The 27,223-nt window shown below is 47.6% G+C and overlaps 1 protein-coding gene across 1 annotated transcript in view; it reads left to right on the top strand.

Annotated features, from left to right (window-relative positions):
- Positions 1-27,223, top strand: part of DNAH9 (dynein, axonemal, heavy chain 9) — a 206,883-nt gene that overhangs the window by 20,987 nt on the left and 158,673 nt on the right. The window contains exons 13-28 of the mRNA XM_010579502.1: positions 137-392; positions 1,654-1,895; positions 4,898-5,033; positions 6,115-6,311; positions 6,407-6,831; positions 8,474-8,696; positions 10,932-11,098; positions 11,465-12,335; positions 14,278-14,408; positions 15,541-15,667; positions 18,599-18,751; positions 19,749-19,874; positions 20,548-20,787; positions 21,888-22,048; positions 23,161-23,317; positions 24,153-24,257. Of these exons, the coding sequence (XP_010577804.1) occupies positions 137-392; positions 1,654-1,895; positions 4,898-5,033; positions 6,115-6,311; positions 6,407-6,831; positions 8,474-8,696; positions 10,932-11,098; positions 11,465-12,335; positions 14,278-14,408; positions 15,541-15,667; positions 18,599-18,751; positions 19,749-19,874; positions 20,548-20,787; positions 21,888-22,048; positions 23,161-23,317; positions 24,153-24,257 (3,717 nt within the window). The remainder of the gene's footprint in view (positions 1-136; positions 393-1,653; positions 1,896-4,897; positions 5,034-6,114; positions 6,312-6,406; positions 6,832-8,473; positions 8,697-10,931; positions 11,099-11,464; positions 12,336-14,277; positions 14,409-15,540; positions 15,668-18,598; positions 18,752-19,748; positions 19,875-20,547; positions 20,788-21,887; positions 22,049-23,160; positions 23,318-24,152; positions 24,258-27,223) is intronic.

Raw genomic sequence — 27,223 nt, 5'->3', positions numbered from 1 at the left:
TGGCCCTTTTCAGAGCATGCTGTTTTGTGAATAAAACAGCAGGAAACCCCTAAGATGCTCAGAATTGATTGGAGAGTGTCTGCCAGGTAAATGGGGAGGATTGTCTCATGTTCAGATCTCTGCCTTGTTTCTCCAGCTGGTTTCAGTGCTGAAGGAGGTGAGCTACCTGTCTAGCAGCCAGATGGGAGCCATCCCACTGACAGCAGCAGAAATCTATTCCTCCAAGGAATCATACCGGCAGATGGTGGCCAACTTGGAGCTGATGGTGAACAGATACAACAAGGTCCTGAAGACAGTCCTGGAGGTCGAATACCCTCTAATACAGGGGCAGCTGCAGGGTATTGACTTGAAGCTGAAAGAGGCAGAAGAAACACTGAACTGGAAGACGGAAGGTGAGCTAACTCTGTGTTAGGGGGAAGGAGTGCATACACTTGGGTCTCATCAGATTCCCCCATGTGCCCGATCTCTGTCACCCGGTTCTCAACTGCAGTTCCCAGCAGGGCAGGGGACTCTCCAGCAGAGCCAGCACTGGGGAGATGAAGGGCAGCCCACAGCTTGCCTGCTCCTTTCCACGTTCCCCTCATCTGCTGGGGCTGTGGACAAGATCCTGCTCCCTTCAGGTTCAGCCTGGGCTTTTGGGGAGGAGAGGCTGCCCTGTAAGCAGTGCCACCAAGGAGATGGCAAGTCTTGGGTTTGCAGGAGCTGGCAAGGCTGGGGTTGAAGCGTCTGCTCACTGCCTGTGCTGGCCTCCCTGTGCCAGCCCAAGTGACCCATTGTGTGGCTGTGTGCCTGTGTCCCCGGGGCACTGCTTTCTCACCCAGTTGTGCAAGGAGTGGGAACCCTTGGCCCAGTCATCTGGTACTGGGATGGACTTGTCCCAGTGAGAGCCAGGTCCACCTTGTTATCTTTTCCAGAAGGATGAAATACTGCAGCTAGAGGTGGGTTTTGTGCACTGTGACTTCGGGATGATTTAACCAATGTTCTTGCTTGATCAGTTTTAACTGCAAAGCACAGCGGAGGAAGACAATTTCTTTCCTCTTGGTGAAAGCAAACTGCTCACAGGTGGAATATATATTTCTGTCATCAAGCTTGTGGTATGCACAGCAACAAGTGTCCTCCCTTGGGAACATGCAAAGCAGAAGTCCTCACGCTGAAAAACTCTTTCTCCATTGCACAATAAAGATGAAAGGATTTTCCTGCAGATGAATCCTAAGTTCCCTGCATCTAAATGCAGCCCTCGGTGGTATCTGGGGCTGGCACAGCCTGTGTGTTAGGGCTATAGGTCCCTGCTCTAGTGATGGTGGCAGCGACACTCAGCCTGATGTACTCATCCTCCCCGTGCTGCTCTCTCTAGTAGCAGTCAGTGGGAGATCAAACCTGGGTAGAGGGAAGTGGGAACTGTCAGACATCCCCACAGTGGTGGTACTCCTGGCTGAAAGCACAGACTGTGGCTGTCCATACCATGGCTTGTTGGGGTAGGAGGGAGCTAGAAGTGGCTCTCTTGGTCAAGGTGGTAAGTCTTATGTGTTAATGATGGGTAAGAAATACATGAGACCACAGGGAAAAAGTCAGAGGCTGGCCTTAAGGAGGGTGCACAAGAGCTCAGCCTAGCAACTCTGAAAACAAATAGTCAATCATCTCATTTTTTACCAGGTGTCTGGGATCACATCTCCATGGTGATGTATGGTGTACATGACCTTGAACAGAGGATACAGAAAGCCAAAAACAATGTTGAGGAGATCCAGACCATCGTGCAGTCATGGGTGTCACCTATATTTGAGAGGAAAGATTGTAAAAGAGAATCACTGCTAAGCCTAGAGGACTGTCAGGACCGCCTGGAAAGGCGTTACAGCCTTGTCAGAGAGTCAGGGCAGAGGATTCATTCGCTGGTGAAGGTGAGGGGGGACCTTCCCTGGGCATTTGTTGGCTTTTCATAGGCTTTGTGTGTCTCTCCGGTCTGGTGAAAATGTCCAGAACTGTTTCACCTTAAAATTAACTCCCTTAACTCATTTGAAAATCTTACCCAGTGTTAATTAATGATAGCTTTGATGAGTGAGCTGGTATGGCTGTGTGGTGTGGGGCTGCTGGCTGGGCACCACTGGACACCCAGTTCAGGGCAGGAACAGGAGCAGCTGCAGCCCAGTGAAGGAGACTGGCTCCCAATCCTGGCTGTTGTGGAGCCACTAGAGGGGAGCCGTGCATCAGGCTTTGGGATCCTGCTCAGAGGAAAAATCCCCCTCCGAAATATTAACCTGAAAAAATAGAGAGGCAGCTGGCTGTGACTGACCTTTCTGTTTCAGACTTTTGTCCCTCTGTGGGAGCAGGAGGTGACGCTGACAGTCCAGGATGAAGCTGAGTGACAGGAGAATAGTTGCTGTCCGAAACCTCGGTGCTTTCCAGTGGCTTTGTCAGAGCTGAGAGTCCTCTTTGCAGGCCAGGAGAAAGCCCAAAGCTCTGCTCCTAACCTGCCTGGAGCAAGGTGTTATGCATGTCAGGGGCGACACCTTGGCCTGGAGGGAGATGGATTTTAGATCCAGCCCTCTCCTGAGGGTCACCATCTGGCCTTGGACTCTGGAGAGAATGAGCCGACCCTCTCTGGGACACTGAGCTCTTGTTGCTCACCTTACCTTGCTGTCTGCAGTCAGCCCTGGACCTCTAACCCCCTTCTCTGCACACTGAAACTGTGGTGATGATTTTACTATGCTCATGTTGTTCTGCTGCCACAACTGTAACAGGCTCAGCCACCTCCATCTACCACCCAAAAGACCAGGGTACTTGCTAGATTGTCCAAGGAGAATATGGGGTTGTTGTCATGGCAGGAGGGCTGGCACCACTGGTGTGGTGGGACTGCCAATGCTGCTCACGGGGGCAGGACCAACTGCAAAGCAGCATGAAGCTCCTGGGGAGGGAAAGGCACCATGGCCCAAAATGGGGTGTCCCCATGCCTCTGTCCTGTTGTACTGGTCAAACCTGGAAGAGCAGCAGAGGGGCCAAGAGCTGGTCTGCTGGGCTTCCCTTGGTAGTTCAAGTCTTCCTGGGGGCAAGTGAATCTCGAGGCTGCTGAGAGAAGCACAGTGAGGGTTTGGGTACGTGCATCAACAGGCAAAGGCAGGACAGCTAGATGCTGGCTTTCATTGCTCTTCTTTCACCAGGATGAGGCCTCTGGAGTAAAGGCTCAGTAAAACACCAGTAACAAGGGGACATTATCAAATACAAGGACAGGGAATGATGAAGAGAGGGGGTGCTTTCAGATAGGCATTCCCACAGAGTTCATTCCTATGAAGTTCCCCTTTCTTTCATGTCAGCAAAACGCAGCCGGGGTGAGTCTGCAAGGGGCCAGAGCCCTGGCTTGCTCTGTTGAGACTTTAAGCACCCAGCTATGACGTGTCAAGTTGGGGAGCAGCAACTTTGGGTTGACTCGAGCCCAACTGGCAATGCTGCTCTCATGCGTGCCAAGCTGCCGTGTCAGCGCTGGGAATGGCACCCTCTCCTGTGCCCCCATACATGAAATGCTGCCAACGTTGACCCCCCAGCAACAGACAGTGTGTGTTGATTTCTGCTCACTGCAAGCTGGATGGTTTTTTTTGCAACTGTGCCTGTGTTAAGAGCCCCTGGCAGGCTTAGGAGAAGGACCACTGCATAGCAAGGCAGGGGACAGGATCACAGCAGAGCCTGGGAGGCTGCTGGAAGGTGCAGGGAGTGGGTACGCAGCCTGGCCTTGTTGGGATGGAAAGACTAAACCCAGGAAGTGTCTTGAGTACTGTGTTCAGTTTTGGGCCCCTCGCTACAGGAAAGACATTGGGGTGCTGGAGCATGTCCAGAGAAGAGCAAGTTGGTGAGGGGCCTGGAGCACAAGTCTTATGCGGAGCGGCTGAGGGAGCTGAGGCTGTTTAGCTTAGAGAAGAGGAGGGTGAGGGGAGACCTTATCGCTCTCTACAACTACCTGAAGGGGGGTTGTAGTGAGGTGGGTGCTAGTCTCTTCTGTCAGGTGACTGGTGACAGTACGAGAGGAAACAGCCTCAAGTTGCGGCAAGGGTGATTTAGGTTAGATATTAGGAAAAATTTCTTTACTGAGAGGGTTGCCAGGCATTGGAACAGGCTGCCCAGGGAAGTGGTGGAGTCACCATCCCTGGAGGTATTCAAAATGTGTGTAGACAGGGTACTCCATAACATGGTTTAGTGGGCATGGTTGATGGTTGGACTCGATGATCTTGAAGGTCTTTTCCAACCTAAATGATTCTATGGTTCTATAGGATGGGTCCCTCCTATGACCCAGAAAACCCTGAATTTCCTGACTGGGAGCTTCCCTGGAGAAAGGGATCACAATAAGCTGAGCCGGAAGGTTGTTAGCCAACCCTTTGTCTTCTGATCCCAATCTTTATCTGTTTTTACGTGGTTTATTTAAAAACCATTTCTTGGATTTAGAAATTCTCTGGTCTTGAGATAACCATTTGTAGGGCAGAGGTGTAAGCAGTCCACTTTGAAGGGCTCATCCACTCAAGGTAACATTATGCGGGCCACCAGGGCTGGGTCTTCATGCATTGGGATGAGACTTTGAGACCCCTGAGTGCTCCCTGCCCCAGATGTGCAAAGCACCCTTGAGCCCTGTGGCCTCAGAGAAGAGGGAGGAGAACATGTCGCAGAGCTGCTAAGCCTCTTCTGCACTCCATTTTTGCCTTGCAATTATTTTGAGTTGTTTTAGACAACAAAGCAGCCCTTGACAGAAGGAGCAAATTGAGGCCTTGCCACTAGCAGCAACATCTGTCTGTCTGGTTTCCCATCCCTCCATGACGCTGGTACCCATGTGCTCACTGGCATCAGTCCGTAGCTGTGGGCAGGTCTCTTGTGGGACAGACTCAGTCCCACTGTATTTGAAGGCATCTTCTTTTTCTTCCAGGAAAACCAGAGCCTTTTACTTGCAGACCCAGCATCTGATATCTGGAAGGCCTATGTGGATTATGTGGATGAGATAGTCCTGGACGGATTCTTCGCTGCCATTGAGTGCTCGCTCAAGTACCTCCTGGAAAACACAGGTGACTGCTGGTTCCTCTCCCCTGGTTGTGATGGCTGCTTCAGTCTCACCAAAGGGAGATTTCTGTTTTGTGCTCTCCCTCATGTCTAAGAGTTGCTCTATTCTTCCTGGCTTTCTGCTGTACCTCTTGCACTGTCTACAGCAAGTGCTATGGGAGCCTTCAGACAGGGTGGGTGACTCCATCCCCTAGTCACTGGAGCAAAGCATTGCTCAGGGGAAAGGATAGAGACAACTATGCACCATTTGCAGTGATTAATGGACAGACAAAATTGAGGTGTCATCCCAAGTCTGTGCTTGGGCATCAGCCATCTCCCACCCTCACATGCACAAAGCATCAAGGTGATGCAATCTTTCATTTGTAGGGAGTCTCAAGAGCTGGTTCTGCTGATGAAAGGCATGAAAGAAAAACCTGAGCATTAGTCCAGTGAAGAGATGAGATGGGTTCAAGAGTCACTAAATCAGACCTCCTGCCTAAGGCCACCATAGAGGTTCATTCACACTGTTGAGAGCAACTTGTGTCCAGCTAAATCACATCTCCAGGAAAGTTTCCCTCCTGGATGTGGAGGCACACTGAGTTGGAGAATTGCATCCAGTTCTTCACCATCTTGTTAAAAACATGCACATAATTTCACATTTGCATTTGGCTTCAGTTTCCAGTTGCTGCTTTTTTTTCATGCCTTTCTCCACTAAATGAAAGAGCCTCTTGGTTCCTGTTGTTTTTCTCCTCTGCAAGTACTTATGTGCTGTAATTGTTCAGCTCTCAGACTCCCTTTTGATTAGCTAAAGAGCCTAGTCTCTTTAAGGCTTTCCTCCACAGCAAATTTTCTGGTCTTTAATTCACACGTCTCATCTGTTCTCCAGTATCTCCTGTGCGTATCAGAACATCAGCTAGTTTGCCAGCATCTCCTCCATCTTGTGTGCAGACACAATGTCACTGGACCCAGTGAGTAGGTGTCTGTAATCACACCTGCCTGGTGTCCCTGTGGGGCATGTGTGCATCTTGTGGTGGGATGTTAGTGGTGGCTCAAGATCACTTTTCTCCCCTTGAAAAAGATCCTGGCATCTCTGTTCTTCCCTACCAGATCCCAAGGCAGGGCTCGCTCCCCTGTTTGAAGTGCAGCTGGATTTGGTGATCCCAGATTTGATATTTCATCCCTCCTTGGACCCTGGCACAAACGATGGCTTCTATGACATGGTGGAAAGTCTTCTCAATGACATCTACCGGATCTCATCACTGGTGCCCAGGCTGGCCGAGCACAGTGGCTTCCCCCACTACCAGGTCCGTGGCTGTGGAGCTCCCTCATGCTATGTGGCAGTGAGGAGGTATCATGCTGCTCCTGCATCGCTGCGCTCTCTTCTCCTCTCTTCTCCTAGGCCGACATGGAGGACATGGCTGATCTGGCTGACATGCGCCGTGACCTGATGGGACGTGTGCAGGCCGTGATGGTGGCCTGCTGTGATTACCGCAGTGCCTTCGACCACTACTCCTACCTCTATGGGGATGACAGAAAGGAGTTCTGCCGCCAGTTCCTCCTCTACGGGCACATCCTCACTGCTGCAGAAATTGAGGCCCATGGGGAGGACGGGGTCCCTGAGATGCCTCCCACACTGCAGCAGTTCAGAGAGCAGATTGACTCCTATGAGAAGATATATGAGGAGGTGAATTGCATTGAGCCCATCAGCATCTTCCAGAGCTGGATGAAAGTCGATGCTCGGCCTTTCAAGGCATCCTTGCTGAACGTGATTAAAAGGTGGAGCTTGGTGTTCAAGCAGCATCTCGTGGACCATGTCACACACAGGTAAGAGCTGTTCCTGCCTCCTCTCCCTGGGACCTGTGCTGACCAAAGGGGGTTTCTCTTGTCTTGGCTGGGCTTTATTGTTTCACATTGATAACCAATAGGTTAATACAGGAGCAAGAGAAGGGGGCCCATACTGCATGCCAACTCCATCACATCCCCTGTATCTTCCATCCCCTGGTCTTTGCTGGGAATTGGTACAGCTGAGTGTGTAAAGTGGAAACAGTTATATGGACTTGGTACCATTGACATCCCACAAGCCGATGTTCCTGGGACCTGCTGTGTGGTGTTAGATAGGACGTCTGTCCATTTATCCTGATCCAACTAATCTAATCTCTGCTAGGGCTCTGTGCTTACTTTGTTGAATTTGATATTAGCCATCAGTAAAGCTGCATTAATGCCATGAGATACTTGCTCTATTTCTAAATGCATCGCTCTTTTGAATGCATTCTGTAAAAAAAAGTAATTCGGGTTGCCTGGCATGAGCAGTCATGGGGAGGTAGTTTCAAGGTTACAAAAAGGAGGAGTTCTGGATATAAGTTTTGAATTGACATGTATGCCCTGCTCTGAATAGCTGCTCAGTCACCAGGTCTGTGCAGGACGATGTGTCAGGTGATTTATTTGAGTAGTTGCAACTGAAGCATCTTGGATGCTTATGAAGAAGTATTTATAGACATATGTAGTAGTGAAGGCTGCTGCATGAGGTGGATGATATGATCTCTTGTGTTCTTTTCAGCACCATAATTATGTTACATAATTTCTTTACAAAGAGGTTTTTGTGTAGCTTAGAATGGGCATTTAGAAGTTCTTATTAAGAGTCCCTGACTCAGCAGTTTAGTCTTTATTAGATGAGGTATTTAAGGATACATTTTGGCCAAGCAGCATCTACAGAATTTAAGTGGTCACTTAAAAAGTAAGTGTTTTGAGAAGAGGAGAATGACTGTGCTCAAAAGCACCAGAGATCCAGGAGACCATCATGCCTCTGCTGACAGTGCCTAGTAGCTGGCAAGATTAAGAACAGGGTAAGCAGGTAGGGAAACTTCCCCCGAATACTCTCCTTGTATCTAACGATTTATAACTCAAGGACTTCGAGAGGCAGGGGTCATGCGTTTGTATTTAAAGACCTGGATGGATTTTTTTTCTCCCACAAACGTTCGGTTGCTTTTCTGAACTGCTGTGAATTTTTATCATCTGCATCCTCCTGCAGCAGGGAGTTACTCTGTGAAATGAGGCAGTGTGTGAAGAAGAATCCCTGTTTGTTGTAGCTTTGCAACCTGCCAGGTTCATTTGGGGATCTTGAATTCCTGCATTGGAAGAGATGAGATGAAAACTGTCCTTTCAAACTCACTCTCTCCAGACCACTCCTGAGCTCACAGGTCTCCGTTATACTCCTTCTCAGATAACTTTTCTCCAACCTGAGAAGTCCCAACCTTTTTATCTGTTCTTTGCAGGAAGCTGTACCACGTCTGTGGATTCCTTTGAGCACGAATCATGGTTCTGATGCCCTCAGCATGTTGCCATGCAATGGACAGGGTTAGCCAGGCCTTTCCCCTGTCCATGACAGTCCAGCTGCCTGGCATAAGGCTGATAATTATTTCAATAGGAACTGCTCTCATTTTGTGCTTTCCTGCTTTGTGTTATATAGCTTGGCTGACCTTGACGAGTTCATAAAAACTGCCGATAAAGGTTTGAGCAAAAAGGTTGAAAAAGGCGATTATGATGGCTTGGTGGAGGTTATGGGTCATCTCCTAGCCGTTAAAGAAAGGCATAGTGTTGCCGATGCCATGTTTGAGCCCCTGAAGCAAACCATTGAACTGCTGAAGACATATGAGCAACAGCTGCCGGAGGAAGTCTATAAGCAACTGGAGGTGGGTGGAAACTTGTGGTGGACACACCAATTTGCTGAGTAGCAGACGTCAGAGTGTGAGCTTGAGAGCATTGCAGGAATATTTAGGACCCCACTCCCTGTCATTAGAGGGCCTCAGTGGATAGTATTTTGCTATTGCAGGATGTGCCTTAATAGCTCTAAATTTTGGAGTTATATTGAGATTTTTCTTTTAAAGCAGAGATTAAGCCTTTTGTTATGTATGAAAAACATAGAATTGCCTGCTCCAACTCCCAGCGATTACTCTTGAAAAAAATTAATGCATTTTCAAATACATCTGTTAATTAGGTTGAATTATAATTATTTTTAAATAAGCCAGTTCTTGGCAACTGTGGAGATGGGAAGAATAATGTTGGCAGAGGAGTTGCCTTCTCATAGGACTTCAGTCCTTCACTGGGTCTGTAAGACCAAATCTGCTTGGCCCAGAGGACATCACTGGGAGCAGGTTATGAAAGTACTTTGGCACCTTTCCACATCTGGCTCTGATGAATCAGGGGTTTTTGGGAAATTTTTTCTGGAAAGGAGACAATGAGATGGAGGTTAGAAAAGACTGCGAGGTGCCCAGCCAGCCTTGGGGAACAGGAGACAAGCACTGGCAGCAGCCAAGATGTTACAGTGGAGAAGCATGTGGCTACGTGCTGATGGATACCCTATAGTCATGGGGTGCTGTGGGCAGAGGGGTCTGTGTAGAACACAAGGTTTAAAGCAGGAGCTTTTGGGGAGATGCTCCTGCCTTATGCACCTGTGCAGCAAAGGCTCCAGTTCTCTGCTGTAGGCTTGGATGGGAGCTGAGTGGGGTGTAGCAATCCCCTAGTTTTCTGCTTGTGCAACCGTGATCCGTAGGTGGTTGGGTCACCAAATCTGGAATAGTTAAGGGTTCTAAAGATACCTAGGTTCCCACAGACTCCCTGAAAACCAGGACAGCTGCATTACATGGATGCTCTGGCTGCTGCAGCAGCTTCAGTCCAGCATAAAACATGGTGCTGTGGGGAACCCAGCTCTGCTAATTCCTCTGCCTGAGACCTGCTTGTTTGGTGCCTGTTTGTGCAAGTACAATCAAACAACTGATTTATTTTTCTGATAGAAGAAATGAGGGATGTGGGGCAGCCATTCAGATGCAGGAGATAGCAAAACAGTTTTGTTCTTTCTGGCAAGTGACAGCAACACGTAGTTGAATGATTCATTCACTCCTGTATATGGTGGGGAAACCAGAAATAAGTTCCTCTAGGTACTGCTCCCTCCATGACTGTGAAGATGGATGGGCTGGAGCTGGTAGTTTGTGTGAGAAGGACAAGGAAGCAGCTCCCTGTGTGCCCTGCTGTGGTCATGGATAGTGATTTCTATTAAGACTGGAATATAAAGTGTCAGAAAGAGACCCGTCAGGAGGGACTGGCCCTGCTCTGGCCATCTCTGCTGCCTCAGAGCTGCCTCCAGGTTATTTCCCTTCTTTCCATAGTGTTGGTGGGTCTCCATTAATCTCCTCAACTATGTGAACTGGGATGAAAAGAAACCCAAAGGCTTCCCTGTGGGCTTGCACAGTACATGGGGAAGTGGGCTTTCTGAGAGCAAAGTACTGGGACTTGAGTACAGCAGAGCCCTTGGCTGGTGTCAGTATCTGGGCTGAGACACTTGCAGCTTGGATGCAGACCTGAGAAAGAAACCAGTCTTATTTACTACTAATATTATATACACAGGGTGAAGGGATTTGCCTCAGAGAGCTCTCTAGAAGCCCTTCTGGTGTAACATCTTCTTCTGCTCTAAGAGCTGGCAGGAAGTTTCCCAGGATCTGTTTCTTAATTAGCTCTGGGAAGCCAGACAATCTGATGAGCTTGCATCCATAGCCCATCCTCCTGCCTTCAGCCACTCCCAGCAGGCTCTGTGTCCCGCTGGGTTTGGTGTTAGGATCGCTGTTCTCTCTCAAGCATGAACTATCCTGGGAACCCAGGATCTAGTCTGGAACCCTTCTTCTGAAGTTACTGAACATGTTTTTACAATCAGAGCAGTCAGTTATAAGGTCTCAGTCTTCATTAGTCTTCAAAATTGTGAATAACTGCTAAGTTTTATCCCAAATTGTGTGTTTAGCCTTTGCATCACAACAAAACTTCCTTATAGTTTTAGACATGGAATCTGTTGCTTTTCCTGTTCTGTGATTATCCATAACAGATCAGATGCATTGCATAGCAAATACTGCCTACCAGCATTTCAATTTTGCTTCCAGGAGCTGCCAGAAAAATGGAACAATATAAAGAAGCTGGCGATAGCTGTGAAACAGCATGTGGCTCCTCTGCAGGCAAATGAAATGACGGTTCTGCGCAAGAGCTGTGCGGCATTTGATGTTGAGCAGCACAGATTCAGAGAGCGATTTCGGAAAGAAGCACCGTTCAGGTATGGGCAAATTACAGCATCAGAGAAGCCCTGAGGAAAAAATGCTTTATGGGATCCTCTCCGAATGTCCTGAGGACATATGCTTGAGCCCTTGCATACATTTCCTACCTTCTTACAGTGTTGTATCTGTTGTGCCTGGGCTGTTTTGTACCTGGGAACACTGTCCAGTGTTAGCAAGAGATTGCATTTGGATGCTGAGTGCACAATATCGCTTTAAGGTGGTGTCAGTAGTGCCATGTGGCTCTACCATCAATGTGTACTATAGACATTTTATCTCTGCTTTGTCTCTTACAGGCACTGTTTGTTTTATGTTTTCTTTAGAAGTTGTTACAATATCACTTATGAAGAATAAACATTTCTTTCTAGGTTTGACACTGAAAAGCCTTATCAACTGCTGGATGCAAAGCACATTGAGATTAAACAAATGGAGTCAGCAATGACCTCGATTTATGAATCAGCTGGTCTGTTTGAAGTCATGGTGCCAGATTATAAACAACTGAAGCAGTGCAGAAGGGAGCTGTGTCTTCTCAAAGAGCTCTGGGATATGATCTCCCTTGTGAACACTAGCCTTGATGACTGGCAGACCACCAAATGGGTGGATATTAATGTGGAAAACATGGATCTGGAGTGTAGAAAGTTTGCAAGAGAGATTCGGAATTTGGATAAGGAAATGAGAGCATGGGATGCTTTCACCGGGCTGGACAGCAAGGTGAAGAACATGCTGACAGCTCTGAAAGCTGTGGCAGAACTTCAAAATCCTGCCATTAGAGAAAGACACTGGAATCAATTGATGCAAACAACGGGTGTGAGGTTTGTGATGGACTCGGACACCACGCTGGCTGACCTCCTGAAGCTCAACCTGCATAACTTTGAGGATGAGGTTCGTGGCATTGTGGACAAAGCAGTGCGAGAAATGAGTATGGAGAAAGTCCTGAAGGAGCTAAAAATGACTTGGAGCACCATGGAGTTTCAGTATGAGCCTCACCCACGGACGAACGTCCCATTGCTGAAGTCAGATGAAGAACTCATTGAAACTTTAGAAGACAACCAGGTGCAGCTGCAGAATTTAATGACATCCAGATATATTGCTTTCTTCTTGGAGGAAGTGTCTGCATGGCAGAGGAAGCTGTCCACCGCGGACTCCATCATTTCTCTCTGGTTTGAAGTGCAGCATACATGGTCTCACTTGGAGAGCATATTCATAGGCTCGGAAGATATACGGGCACAGCTTCCCAAGGTATGAAACCCCAAATCCTATTTTTCCTGTTTGGAAAGTGTTGAAGAAGAGCCTCCATTATACAAAATAGGGTTATCTATAATGCCAAGTTCTCCAAAACAGGGCTTTTCTCCCGCTGCCTTGCTTTTTTGGAGGCTCCCTTAGTGCTATAGTAGTTTCCCTAGTGCTGCCCCAGGATGTTTTTGTACTGTAGGTTGTGCTTGAGCCATGCTGAGAAGCTGATTTTCTCCCCTCCGCCACTGCATAGCAAATACAGAGTTCCTGGAGACTGAGCACGAAGCTGCTGGCTTCCTTCAGTGCTGCAGGCGTGTTCCCTCTTTCCTTGGAGGGAAGAGGACCGGGATAATTACTCAGACATTGCAAATCATCAAACCAGAGCTGGACCAGGCAGCTTTGGCAGCATCCCCTTCCCTGCCTTCAGCACTGGTGAAGGGCGAGAGCAGCTGTTCTCCCACTCCTGCTTCGGAAAATGGAACAGAGTTGTCATTGGTGACCTCCTCAGGGGTGTCTTCGAGTCCAGCTTCCAGTCTTATTCCAGATTCCTTTGATTATTAAGAAAATCTTCCAAGCTTGTTCCTGGCCCTGCTGGACCACTTGCAGCCGTGCTGAGGAACCTGCCTTTCACTCATGAATGAACTGCAGTTGACCATGTCACTGCCGTCCCCATCCATGTGCAGCTTCACTGACAGCACTGCTGGGGTACTGACACCCAAGAGGGGGTGTGCACAGCCCAGTGACACCCAGACAATAGACCACCCTGTCTCCATCCCTTCACTCTGGTCTGCTTGGACTGTTCCTCCCTCTGCTTTGGAAAGCACTGGGCACACCTCACTTACTGGGCAATATATACAGGTGCTAATAACCAGTGCCCTGAAGGCTGTACTGTATGCCAGCAAGCTGTTAATATCCAACAGCTATCTAATGGCATGTATGAAATCGCATCATGATTTAAATCTGCATCCTACTGGGCAGCTGTCTGCATCTCAATACTTGTCTGGCAGGTGGCACGAATCAGCAGCCTCTTCCCTTCCCTAGAAGAAAAGATGGAGCTCAAAGCCTCTGGAGGCTGAACCTCCTTGGGATGCATCCAGGGCTGGGGGAGGATGTGCTGGTAGGGCATGGGATGCACATCAGAAGCTGGCTACACGGCTTGCATGCAGGGAGGGGCTGAACCCTCCAGCCAGAGCCTTGCTACCGGGGCTGAACACAAGTTAATGTGGAATTGTTACCAGGAAAGCTTGGAGCACTTTTATTCAGTGTCCTGGCTCACTTGGGAGGCCTGGCTTGGGAAGAAGGGAGGAGCAGAGACGTTTTGAACATAGCTTTTTTTATTCTTTACTGTTAACTCTAGAAATTCAGGGTCCCTGTAGGTGCAGAGCATTAATTGTCAGCATGCTCCTCTGGTGCCAACGTGGGGCTTCCATGGCCTTACTCACGTCAAGGAAGGGCTCTCCTCTGCAAGTGTCATCATACCCAGTTCAAGGATGGGCACTGGAACTCCTACATTGTAGCAAGAGGGGAAGAGAGAACTCAAATGGAGTCAGTAGCCTTTCCCCCATATGGGAGCGTCTCCTGCTGCTGTGGCCAGGGAAACTTGGTATTTCATCTGGACATGGGAGAGGAAGAGTTAAGAGGAGACATTCAAAGGGGAGTTCAATCTCAAGAAAGTGGTTGGTCCTAGGCATTGGCTTCTGCATGGATCACTTTATCCATGAACCCTTTGGGATACAGTGAGAAGACGGCAAGTGCCTGATTGGAGACTTGTTTCAGGCACATGGCTGGAAGAGCCCTTCTGAAATGGTGGAGGGGTCCCTCTGCACTGGACAGGAGGCTCTCCTCAGACAGTCTTTCTCCTCAATCCAAAGACAGCACCCAGAGGATGGGATCTTTTAGCACAAAATCAGTGTTTTACAGTGAATGTTTTCCTTTTATTGCTTTTTAGGACTCCAAACGCTTTGAAGGGATTGATGTGGATTTTAAAGAACTGGCGTATGAAGCTCAGAAAACCCCAAATGTAATTGAGGCCACCAATAAACCAGGTCTGTCCCAACAACTGGAGGACATTCAGAGTAGGTAGGTAGAACTTCAAAAACCCAAGGATTTTGGCAGAGACTGGGATCAGATGTAAGAAGTTTTTTAACCTGTGCTCCAAGGCTTTCTTCCTAGACTGTACATACCTTGCATTCACAAGTTGCAGCACTTCTGATCTTTCTTAAGTCTTTTTATTTGTGATCCATCACCCTGAGGCCCCCAAAGTGGAGTCTGGCTTTGTGTATGTGCAAATTCTCCTCCTGAATATTGATTTGCACACATACAAAGCTAAGCATTCAGCTGGTTTTAATAACAGATGACCTCACTGCCACCCCAAATACAATGTCTTAAATATCTATTTAGCAGTCCAAGCAGGGATATCTGCAGCGAGCTGAGCCCATGTTCTTTAATTTACAAAATTATCTCTGCATGTATACCCTTGACACATGGTATAACTAGACTCTCTGAGAAAGACCTTAGTGTCTTGAGATGGATACACTTCTCACTTAACATATGAGCTTGTCTACTTGGAACACACTTAAAAGTTAATATGATAGCTGTTGCATCAGTAATAACTATCCATTTAAAATAAAGATTTATTTTATTTTTTTAATCAGATAAGGCCGATGTTCCTCACAGAGGACATGTTATTTATGAACTTTGTAAGCTCAGCAGCAGTTTAGTATGAAACACTGAAAGATTCATTTTAGATCGGAGCAAACAAGTTTCCTTTCAGGCTTTCGCAAACACAAAAAACTGATTAGGTCTGAATCAGACTTTAAAATGTGGCTCATTAGAATAAAAGCAGTTATGGAAACTTTCATCCCAGTGTTAAATCACCTGTGGCAGTTATGAGCTTGTCTAAAACTGTGGGTCAAACTGCAAACCCTTGCTAGCCCCTTCTTCCACCTGTGTTTCTGCTGGTTTTTATGAGGCTTTTCTGACTCTTAGGCTGTTTAACCCTTGGGAGTAGAGAGAGATCTATGAGTTACTATGTGCTACGTTGATCTGTTTGGAAAATGCTGTAGACGACCAGCCTGCAGGCTCAGCTCATGTCTGCCATTTCCCCATGGTAGAGGAGAATCTGCTTGATAACCCAAACTGTGTAGCATGAAACCTGAAAGGATAGTTACCCACCTGTCCTGGGCTCTGTTTATCTACTTTGTCTCCCCAGGTTGTCTCTGTGTGAGAAGGCTTTGGCTGAATATTTGGACATGAAGAGGTTGGCCTTTCCCAGATTTTACTTCATTTCTTCTGCAGATTTATTGGATATTCTTTCCAATGGCACCAACCCACAGCTGGTAAGCTTTGTACTGCATCACCTTTGCATTTTCCAGCTGTCAGTAATGTCATGGTGGAAGATGCTGTCTTGGGACTTTCCTGTAGCTTTTCCTTTCTTGAGTGCTTTTTCTCCCACCCTCACTTGGATTAATAATAATTCTTTCACAGCTGGCCTTCATCTGTCATCTTTGAAAGGCAACATGTGCACTGTATGTTGTCTGATCTAACCCTGGTGATACTTGCAGATGGTTCTAAAAGCATAGCACAGGGTAGAGCTGTTTCTGGTGTGATAAACACAGTGGTTTTGTTTCTGCTGGGGTACAGTGAGGTTGGAGGAAACCATCTTTCCTTGAGGATCTCAGCCAAAACTTTTTGCCGACCTTGGATCCCCAACCTGGGATGTCACCAAACAGCATCTGCTGTTGAAAGAGCCACAGACTGGGCATTCAAATGTGGAAATGTTGACAACTGATGGCTTGGAGAGTTCCCTTTTTTTAGGCAGAAGAGGCATTTGCTAGTCAGCCACTTCTTCCTTCCCCCATACAAAGGCCTTTGGGATGTCCTGATTATAGGGGGATAGAACAGCACAACCTGAAAGAGGTAAGACAGCTGGTAGTCAGACAGTGGCTATGGCCAAGGCAAGCAAGTAGATCTCTTGGGTTGCCATCCACCCCTGTGCAGCTCAGGGGCCAGGCTGGGCATCTCACCTCCTGCCCTGGGCTTCTGTGCCCTCTGACTGAGAAGGTTTCTCCTCTCCAGGCTGGGTTTCTAGGGACAGTGCCTGAATGCCAGGCATGGGGAAATCACACCAAATATACCATTCCGACTGTTGACTTTGGTGGATTGCTGGATCATCCTGTGAAAGAACTTGTAGTAACCTTCCTGTTTTAGGAAATGGCTTCACTGTGCTCTTCCCCCCGTGGCCCAGAGGAGCACAGACACTTCCTATCTCCCAGAGTTCAGAGGATTCAGTCCTGAAGATGTTTTTCCATACAGAGCATAGCAGCATTAGGGTTGATTATTAATGCTACAGGTGTTGCTGTCAGGAAACCTTGGCCACTTTGCCTGGCAAAACTGTGCTCTGGCTGGTGTTGTTTGGGATGCATCGTTTATCCTGAGGTTGGTATGTACAACCAATGAAAATGTTCACAGCAAATGGAGAGTGTTGGATAAGCAATGAGTTCCTTATTCCATCTTTCAGTAGTGAGTAGTCTCACCCTCTTTAAGCTTTTCATCATTTTCATCGTTCAAGTGAGCACATGAATGGAGCAGGTTTGCATGTGCATTTGGAAATGCTGTTGTTTGCCTCTAAACTTTAACACTGCTCATATCTGTTTCTGCTGCTGGGTGATTTCAGCCCGCAGAGTATCATAAATACATAGTTGATTGATACTTAAAATGGAGAGAAAAAAACACAGGAAGAGAAGAAAAGAAAAGATACTGTGTTGAAATGCTCTGCGGAGTAAGAAGAAATTCCTGGTGTTTTCTGTTATTCAAAACTATTTGCAGTAAAATCAAAGTAAATGTCAAGTAGGCTCATACATGGTTATGGTCTCAGCCTTTCCGCTGTAGTTTCAAAGTCTGATCATTCCTAAAGGAGGATTAAATACACAATGATATTATCTTCTTGAACTGGGTATTGAACTTGTGCAGATTCAGGTGTGCTCAGGGCTCTGGCGGCAGGATTGCACTAAGTGCTGGGGTATGTCCGAAGCCCTGCAGACTGGCCAGGGTCTGGGAATGGACAGTGGGGATTTATGAGCAGAAACTTCTAGACATAAGAAAAGGTTTCTATAGTTTACTTAGGATTTGAAAGGAGATATGCTTACCAGGCGGGGTGCTGAGTGCCTTTTGCTTCTCGAAGGTACTTAGCACCTTCCAGGATTTGGCCCTGCTTGAATGTGCATAAGAAGACCACTGAGCTATATCCACCTGCAGGATAGCTTGAGAGGAGTGTTGTAATCCTTTGCAAGTCAGTGAGTCAGAATTAAATGGGCAAGTCCACCTGTCTTTCTGTGAAAGCATTAGAGCACCATGCATCATGGGCTGTTCTCATTTCTCATCGCACCCATGGGAGTCCGTCCACCCCCCTGTCTCTGGCTGTCATTGAGAGAGGCAGCTCCTGTCTGGGACTGCTTTGTGAGCTGACCCTTGCCATGGGAATGTCAGTCCTGGGAGAAGGCTGCCTTTGTTTGCAGTGGTATGTGACACACCCAGTGATGTATTTGTGTGTTATGTAGTGATCTGGAGCATGGGTGACCTGCTCAGCTCCCAGCAGGAAGATGCCGATGTTAAGAGCCTGCAGCAGTGATGCTAGCATCTCCCTGCTGGCTTTTCAAACTCAGCTGGGTGTGAACAGGAAAGGACTGAATTATTCTTTTCCTTCTGGAAGAGTGCTTTTGGTCAAGATGGGTGTTTCGTAGGAGGCATGGGTAGTTGAGCTGTTTATCATGGGTCTTGGGCAGAAATAAAGGTCTGTCTTCTCCATGGAGGAGAATTCAGGACTTCTCATTGGCACAGAATTGATTTCTAGTAGTGAAAAAACAGGAAGGTTCATAGTGAAAAAAACTCCACAGTGTGCTGAGAATAGGATGAGGTGGAGCAATGGCTAGAGACCTCTCATCACTACGTGTAGGGAAATTTGGGCTAGGAGGTCATACAATGCTTGAATGTTTTCTGTGCTCTTGCCCTGTATGGGAGATTTCCCAGTGGAGAAATACGATCTATGAAGGCATGTCTATTTTCTAAATGATGTAGAAGTAGGTGGAAGTATTGGGAGAGACAGCAAGATGCTTGCGTTGGCAGTATCCTGGCCATGTACGAGAAGGTGTGGTGCTACCAAGATGTCCAAGATCATGCTTTGTGAACATGATTATGCCTCTGACATGTATGATGATCTCCATTCTGCTTGTCCTGTCTCAGTTGCTTTTTTTATACAATTCTTTTTGCAGGTGCAACGTCATCTTTCCAAACTCTTTGACAATGTGGCCAAGATGAAATTCCAGCTGGACTCTGAGCAAAAGCCAACCAGGGTTGGCCTGGGAATGTACAGTAGAGAGGAAGAATATGTCAGCTTCAGTGAACCCTGTGACTGCAGTGGGCAGGTGAGAGGGAAGACCTTGTCTATCTAAACTGTCCAGTGGAGTCTGCTCTCCTGCCCCTTGTGTGGGCATCTGTTGCTAAGACACCATAGAGCTTCACTACTCTTCCTTTATGTGTGAGAAAGGCTGGAAGAGGTAGTGTGTAATTTAATTCCTCCTTACGCCAGAGTCCTTGGTCCCACTCTGGATAGGTCCTTACTAAGGTGGGGCAGAGGTGTCATAGTCCACTCTGGGAGAGAGAGCTGTGGCCTTTTTCTAACTAGTTTTTTTTTATTAGAATTTTTCTCACATTTTGAAGGTTAGTCTTACAGCTCGTTACAAATATCCTTGGTAAGGGAGGGGATGCAGACTGAAAATAGACTAAGCTATTCCATAGTACCTCTGTGTGGGTATCTTTTGAAAGAGAAGGCGTTTCTTCCTGTTTCCCAAATCTTCCTTCTTTCATAGGATAAGTACAAAATGTAAGAATCAAGCTACTGCTCAGCTTATCTGTCCCTGTAGTTGTACCTTTCTCTATGGACTATTAGAGGAAGCTAAAGTACGTACTACCAGCTACTGAGCTCCCCGGTGATGGAGCTTGCTGCATTTAAACTATCTTCTCAGTGAGGACTTTGGAAATACTAAATTCAGCAGGAATTGTGTTCCCAAGTTTGGCAGCAGCTTCCTCTTGCTCCTGGCAGATTGTGCCCAAGTTCCATGAGTGATTCTGTCATGGTCTGGAGGTGGAACGCACCGAACCAAATTACTCATCAGTAGAGAGAGTACGTTTTGGTTTCTCCTGTAGCTGGAGTTCAAGAAAAATCTGCCTTGTATTCTTGGTGTCTGGAAATAGTTGCTAATCCTGCAGTACCAGAATTGGCTAAATCCACCCAGTCTGAAGGAGGCTGTGAGGCTTGTTTAACTCAAGAGTTGAGATGCTTTTCCCATTCCCTATCTTCAGTAATTACCACAGGTATTTAAGAAGAGCAAATGTGTTACTGTGATTTAATCTTTTCTCCAGGTTGAGGTCTGGCTGAATCATGTACTAGACAGCATGAGGGCTACTGTGAGAGATGAGATGACAGAAGCCGTCATGGCTTACGAGGAGAAGCCGAGGGAACAATGGCTCTTTGACTATCCTGCCCAGGTATCTGCCTCTGCTCCTTATCTCTACTCAGGCTGGCATGTGGGAAAGGCAGCTCTTGGCTTCCCCTTCAGTTCCCTTCTTTCAGTAATGGCCTCTAGCTGTAGATGGGGATGTTTCTGGCCTCTGCTGTGCTGTCCAGGAGGGAGGAAGGATGAGTTGTCCTTTATCCTGGCAATCTCCTGATGGAGTTCCCAGGCTGAGCAACATGCTCTGATTGGGGCTCCAGGGATGATATGCTCTTGGCTGGCTTACAGAGCTCGGGGACTTGGACAGTGCCTGCTGCACCCCATGGGTGATGGGAAGTCTATACACCCAGAGGAGAGAGAGGTGCAGCAGAAAAACAAAGTGGTGAGGCCTAGTGAGAGAAAAGAGCCCCTCAGATGCACCTCTGACAGCCTCATGGGCTCCAGCTCTTCCTCTCTGCTGTGCCAGGCATGTGAAGGTGCTGATTTACCAATAAGTAGCTGCTAAATATGTCTACCACTGATATGATGTTTTAAATGAATGTCATAGGGCAGATCCCTGTTGTCCTCTCTGCTGTGACTACTGTATGAAAAAATACTTAATTTTATGTCACGGATACTTCATCCTTGATTTCCCTGTGGATCAGACACTCTTGAACGTAAAGAAGCTCTGGTGTTTTCCCTGATACTGAGCCAGCCCATTTCCCTAGGTGGCTCTTTCCTGCACCCAAATCTGGTGGACAACCGAGGTTGGGATTGCCTTCGCCAGGATGGAGGAAGGCTACGAGAATGCAATGAAGGAATATCACAAGAAGCAAGTGACCCAGCTGAACACCCTCGTTACCATGCTGATTGGGCAGCTCTCCAAGGGTGACAGGCAGAAAATCATGACCATATGCACCATTGATGTGCATGCTCGGGACGTGGTGGCAAAGATGATAACGCAGAAGGTTTGTGTTCGCAGCTCAACATGGTCCTGTGCTGGGTGTTGGAGCAGGGGTTACAGGACCGATAGACCAACCACAGGCCATTCAGATCACTGCCCGCCTCAGTGGGAGATAACACGACTAAATTTACTTCTACAATGTTTCCGGTAAGGAGGCAGAAAGGCACCATAAGCCTGCAGTGCTGTCCTGTATCACAGCCATGCAACACCAAGGGGCTTGTACTTGCCACATTCACACCAGGAGTGACAGTGTGGCCCTGTGTCCTGTTGCCAAGGCACATGTTGGTGGATGATGGCATGTTGGGAGACTGCTGGATAAAGTCTCAGTTATGTCTTTAGAAAGTAAGAAGTAACATTTGGGCTTTTTGTAGCCTCCTTGGTCTGGTGTGGGGCCACAGGGACTGTGTTGGGACTCCTTTGTCCTGCACACCACTCCCACACCACTCCTCTGGCCTTGACACTGTGTCAAGTGTCCAGCCCTGCAGGTGGGTGGGAAGGTTCCCCGAGTGTGCTGGATTGTGGCTTTACCCTCATCTGCGTCCTCTCAGAGGCAGCCAGGCTGCTTGCAGGGTTTTTGGCTTCAAGGCCCAGCTGGGCTTGGTGGTGCCTTGGCCCAGTTTGTGGTGAAGTAGTCCATCTGCTGGGCCTGCCTGCTGGTTGTGCAGAGAGCACTGGCCATGGCTATCCCTGTCCCCCTGTCCCCAGCCTGTTTCCCTGGTGCAGTCTGTGGCCCCTTGCTTGTCTAGACAGTCTCTGCTCTTTCTCTCACTCTGTTTGCATTATCAGAGCTTCTTCACGGCTTGCTGCTTCTTAAATCTCCTCTTCAGGAGTCTCTTTGTGCTGCTCTTTCTCTTGGGCATTCAGTTTTTCCTCTCCGACCAATGTGGTTACTAATTTGGTTCCTACCTTCTACTGATGGGAGGTGGGGAGGTGACATTTCTCACCACGTTATAGGGAGGTGACCTTCCTCACCACACCTGCCTTTGCAGTGAGGACCAGTCCATGCCCAATGAAAACTTCACTGCAGTCACCATTTTGTCACCTGAGCTGTGTGTGCCTGGCATCCCTGGCCTTCCCGTGATGGTGCTTGTGGGTGCGTTGCAGGTAGACAACGCCCAGGCGTTCATTTGGCTGTCACAGCTCCGGCACAGATGGTCGGATGAGGAACGGCACTGCTTTGCCAACATCTGTGATGCCCAGTTTCTGTACTCCTATGAATACCTTGGCAATACCCCTCGGCTTGTGATCACTCCACTGACCGACAGGTAAGTCCCCGGGAAACATCATCATAGCTGGGCTTTGCCATGCAATTAGAGAAACAGCTGCCAACCAAAGATGGATTTAGTTTGGACACCCACATCCCTCTTGTTCTTCCTCTGTGTCCCAGCAGTCCAGTGACAGAGCTCTCTCACCTGGTTTGTGATTTGATGGTGTTACCCTCTGGGGTATCTGTGCCTGAGATCCCGGGGTGAGATTCAGCTCACTGATTAAGACACTCACTTGTGGGTGTCTGCCTGTGCGCAAGATATCCACACCCCAAAGAGTTGGTGAGTGTAGAAAGCTTTCATCCTATCTTAAAGTAGACATCTACCACTTCATTCAGTTGTCTCAATGGGGACACCTAGGGTGACTTGAGATGCTCTGCATTGTCCCACCTGGCTTCCAACTGCCAGTCCAGAAGCGTGCAAGTCTCCTGTGGACCCCTTGTCATATCTTTTCAATCTATGTGACATTTCAGTAACCAGGAGGATCTCAGTTGGCTCTAGTAACCTGTGTTAGTCAGCTGAGCCAAGGCCCCATGCATTATCAGGTTTTGTTGGCCATATTGACTACAGCTCTGTGGCTTATACAGGGAGTATAGACACCCGCATGTGGACACCTCCCTGGTGTCCATCATCAGCATGATGGAGAAGCTTTGGGGCTTGCTGCAGCATTGAGTGGGATCATTCATAGGCCATCTGAGCAGATTTCTGTCAGTTAATGGGGAATGGGATCCTTTGGGCTGGGCACTGGGAGGAGCACTGGGAAGCAAGAGGAAGGTCTTTCAGAAAAGTAGACCTTTTCTCGTACTATCTGGGACATATCCAATATCAATGAGTGGTATGAGGATCCAAAGAAAGTACAACATGGATGTGAAGAGGTTGAGCAGAGCCCGGTGGAAGACAAGTATCTCTTGGAGAAAACACAGCTGGGCAGAAGTGGTAATTAATGCCCAAGAGGACTTTAGCTTAGATATGCACCCTGCTCATGTACAGCTTTTCAGAAGATAGGGTCTCCTGAGTGCATTGCCCTAGTGCCATTTTTCTGCAGCCAAACAGTGACCTGTTGAACCAAGTCTTAGTATCTTTCCTTTTTTCTTCATCCTTCACTGCAAAAGATGTTACATCACCCTGACCCAGTCGCTGCACCTAACCATGAGCGGAGCACCTGCGGGCCCTGCAGGCACTGGCAAGACGGAGACTACAAAAGATTTGGGGCGAGCCCTGGGCATCATGGTGTATGTGTTTAACTGCTCCGAGCAGATGGACTACAAGGTACTACTCCCACCTCGGCTGCAGTGCTGTCGTGTGGGGCTGGGGATGCATGGGGCCCAATGAAACCTGAAGGATGAGAGTAACCAGCTGAGATCGCTTTGATCCATCACCTCTCCTCAAATCCTTGCTACGTTCCTTTATGCTAAGCACCTTTTTCTCCTCCTCCCTTTTCTTCTCTAAGACTTGCACAAGGTTCTTCAGGAGGCAGAGGCTTGAACTGTGCTCTCTGCCTTGTTACGCCTTTCCCTTCCATTCTGGAGTTAGATTCCGTGTAAAATGCTTCAAAACTTTTGGCCTGTTCAGTTGAGACCAAGGCTGTGCTGATACTTTGACCCTGGTCATTTCTTCTTGGCGTGCTCGCAGGCTGACAGGCCCTGGCATGGGAAGGGACCTGTCCCAGTTTTCTGAGGATCCTCTCCCAGAATAAGGCCAAAATGTGCTGAGCCTTCAGGCACTGCAGAACGCTGAATTGTTAGGCTGAGTCTTGCTCTCTGCTGGTCTGGCACAGTACAGTGATTTTGGTAGCCTCAGATCGTATTTTATTCAGCTTATGGGCTCTCCCAGGAAGTGGGGCTGTCAGTAATTCAGCACAGGTGACCTTTAAATGAAACTAATGCACAGATATATCGAGAAAGTGCAATTAGCAAATCAAGTGGCAAACTGTGCAGAGCTATAAATATTATAATTGAGTTGTGCCTGCTGTTTCCATGCACTTTTCTAAATACCCACAATAGACTGTAAATTGCTATAAATAAACAGGCTGGGAAATAAAATCCATTTTTTGCTGGAGTTGATTCCATTTGTGATTTCACTCTTGTAATTTTTTTTTTTCCAGTCTTGTGGGAATATTTACAAAGGCCTTGCCCAGACAGGAGCCTGGGGCTGTTTTGATGAATTTAACAGGATCTCAGTTGAGGTCCTTTCTGTGGTTGCTGTACAGGTAAGTGGAGTAACACGCGTAAATAAATACAAACAAGGCAGAGCCATGCTGCAGCCTTTAGAGGAAGGATAAATAGGGAAAGTACATGTTTCTGGTTTCAGTTCCCTGTGTAGGCAGGTGAGGGATTATATCCCAAGATTAATCACACGAATATCACAGCACTGACAATATGTAGCAGTAATGTGCTGCAAACGTTTTTGTCACTTCTTTCCTTTGCCCAGTTACAACATTTCTCTTGAGGCAATTCTTTACAGCATCTTTTCCCAGATCAGTGTACACTGTGGCTCTGTACCTGTTCCTCCTGAGGAAGACACTCATGTCATTAATATGGTGTGAGATAATTGCAGCATATCATTTTAGGGAGGAGAGCTGCCCTGAATTATGGCTACTCAGCTTGCTATGTAGGGAAAAATTTTCATGGAGGGGAAGGGTGGTGTCTGGGGCAGATCCATGGCTTGCTGGACTGTTGGGGGTTGCTTATTGCCTCCAGTGAGGCACAGGTTGTGTGTCATATTCAACAAATAGGAAAACATTCAGAATTAATTTTCTTAACGCTTACCTGTCACCAAGACTGTGCAGTCTTCTTTTCTTCCTTCTCTTTTCATGTGGCTGTAGATTTAATTCCAGTGTCTATAAAGAGAGCTCTGTGAAATGGCTTTGGAGGGTATTCCCGGCCGAGTGGTATAATTCCTAGGAGGAATGTGTGCAGCCCTGTGGGTGCAGCACAGTGTTCCTGAAAGCTGGTGTCAGCTGGGTGACACTTGATAACTGGAACCTGCAGCAGATCTGCATCCCTTGCTTACATGCTTGCCTAGGTTACCCCGACAGCCTGGGATTGAACCTAGGAGAGAGCCATTTGAGCTGTGCCCAGCTGTGCGTAGGTGTTTTCCCTGTAGAATGATTTCTCATCTCCTCCATAGTTCAACCGTTCAGTGCATTTTATTGGTGAGTCCCATATGAAGCACAGCGGCAGCCCTTGGAGAAAGGCTGGAAAGGAGACTGCCCTCCCCATCAGGCTAGAGAGTCCTGTTCTCTTGTGCTTATATATAATCTGCCTCCTCCTATATATAATTTTCCTTCTCCTTCCCTTCCTCTTACTGGCTCATGAGGAAATCTGGAAATATTTTACACAGGGGAAAGGATTGCAGGAGGAGAGGGGCTCCGTACCCTGCTCATGCCTGCCCAGTGGGTGGTTGAGGGGGCACCCAGGGTAAGTCCTGCGGGTGTGAATCCCTTCTGGCAGGGGATGAAATCTTGGGCAGCCCACGTGTAACCACAGGGCAGCAGGATGAGAGCAGGCTCTGCTACCGCTTCTGGCCCTTGCTTTGAAGGACAGCTGTGTCTGGATGTTGTCCAGATCCTAAATCTCATTGGTATCCTCTGAAAATGCCAGGTAAATCCAGCTAGCAGGGGAGTTTGAGTGGAGGGGGGGTGCTCAACTGCACTGTCCAGACTGAGACAACTCTGGCATGGGCAGAACTGAAAGTTTTGAGCCTTGGGGGACTTCAGTGCTGAAAACTGAGGTGCCAAAGTATCTAAGTTCTTCTGGACCCAAGTGTCAGCTGAGTGCAGGTTTTAGGATCCCAGTGTCTGACTGAGGTGCTGAATTCTCCCTAGACCCCCTTTTGGGCTTGGTATTGCAGAACAAAAGATGTAGAACCCAGAAGTTTCTACACTTTTGTAAATGTTTCAGTCAAAGACATTGTTCCTGAACCCCTCCATGAACTCCTCACTCTTCTCATCTCTCTCTCACTCATAATTGGTACTTTATGTGATGTCCCAAAGAAGCCCCAGGCGGGTACAGGAGTTTATGTATCGTTCCCTCTCAATTTCTCTTCTGTCAGGTTCTAGTTTAAAGTTGTCATTGAAAAAAAGTCTTTGAGGATCTTAAAATAAAAAGGGAAGCTGAACAAAAGAAGCCCAGATATGACTCAACTGCTAATGATTCCCTCGCTCCTGGCTGGAGCGCAGCATCTGAAGAAAGCAGCACGGCTGTCATTCCATCATCATGTCTCCTGGCTGCTATTAAGAGTGTAACCATGGCGATGTTTAATTGGCTGTCTTAGTCATGCAGCTAATGTCGATATGGTTCCTTACAGAGAAAAATTCGATTAATTGCTTAACTTTAAGATGGCAAACAGCAGTAAGGTTAGAGTAGTGAATATAGAGAGATTTATCCTTCGCTGAAGTGCTGTTTGCAAGAAGGTGATCTAGCTTTAATAAACTTGCTCTCTTCGGAAGGTGAGGAATGAGAAGAACAAAGCTGCAATCAGGCAAATATAAAAGCCAATACAATATTAGTGAGTGAAGGTGTCAGGGGAGGTCTTACAGCTTCTGCCTTGTGGTTTTGGTTTTAAATCAAGCATCTGATGTCCCAAAATCTTTCATAGCAATATCAAGCGATCAGTTTGCAATTGAGCTGAGGCTAAGTTTATTGGGAAATGCTGCTCCTTTTCTGGGCCTAATCAAGGAACAGAGCAGGCACAGGAGGGTTTTGGGCTGTCATGAAGAGCAGTGGGGAGAGGTGAAGATGGGTGGGGGGAATCAGGGGCCTGTATTGGGTCAGACTCTTGGGACTGCATTTGGGTATTGGCTGTGTTGTGGATGCCTGGACAGCCCTGCATCTCATCTCAGGTATCTAGCCTCCTGCTAGGTTGGGAAGTTCAAAGTGATGATTTAGCCTTTGGTGGTGTTTTTGCTGTGAGATGTGCTGAGAAGTGTCCCACAGGTGATGTCAAAAGCCAAGGTGAGATGCAGGCAGCTTTGGAGGCATTTCCTTCTCCTGAGCTGCACTTCCTCAACATTGTGAGCATTGTCTTACAGAGCAACAGGGCAAATTCTTGCAACTTCTTTGCAGTTTGACTGCCCAGTCTCTTCAGCTCTCTTTTCTGGTTTGTCAGATTTCGATTATGATGGGAGATTGATATTGCCATACAGATTTACTCCAAACAGCGTATAAAGCTTTA

The sequence above is a fragment of the Haliaeetus leucocephalus genome, unplaced genomic scaffold (genome assembly GCF_000737465.1).
Source record: "Haliaeetus leucocephalus isolate CR32 unplaced genomic scaffold, Haliaeetus_leucocephalus-4.0 Scaffold657, whole genome shotgun sequence".
In the NCBI taxonomy this organism is placed as follows: Eukaryota; Metazoa; Chordata; class Aves; order Accipitriformes; family Accipitridae; genus Haliaeetus; species Haliaeetus leucocephalus.
Note: the sequence above shows the minus strand (reverse complement) of the source record. Positions and strands in the feature narration are given on the sequence as shown.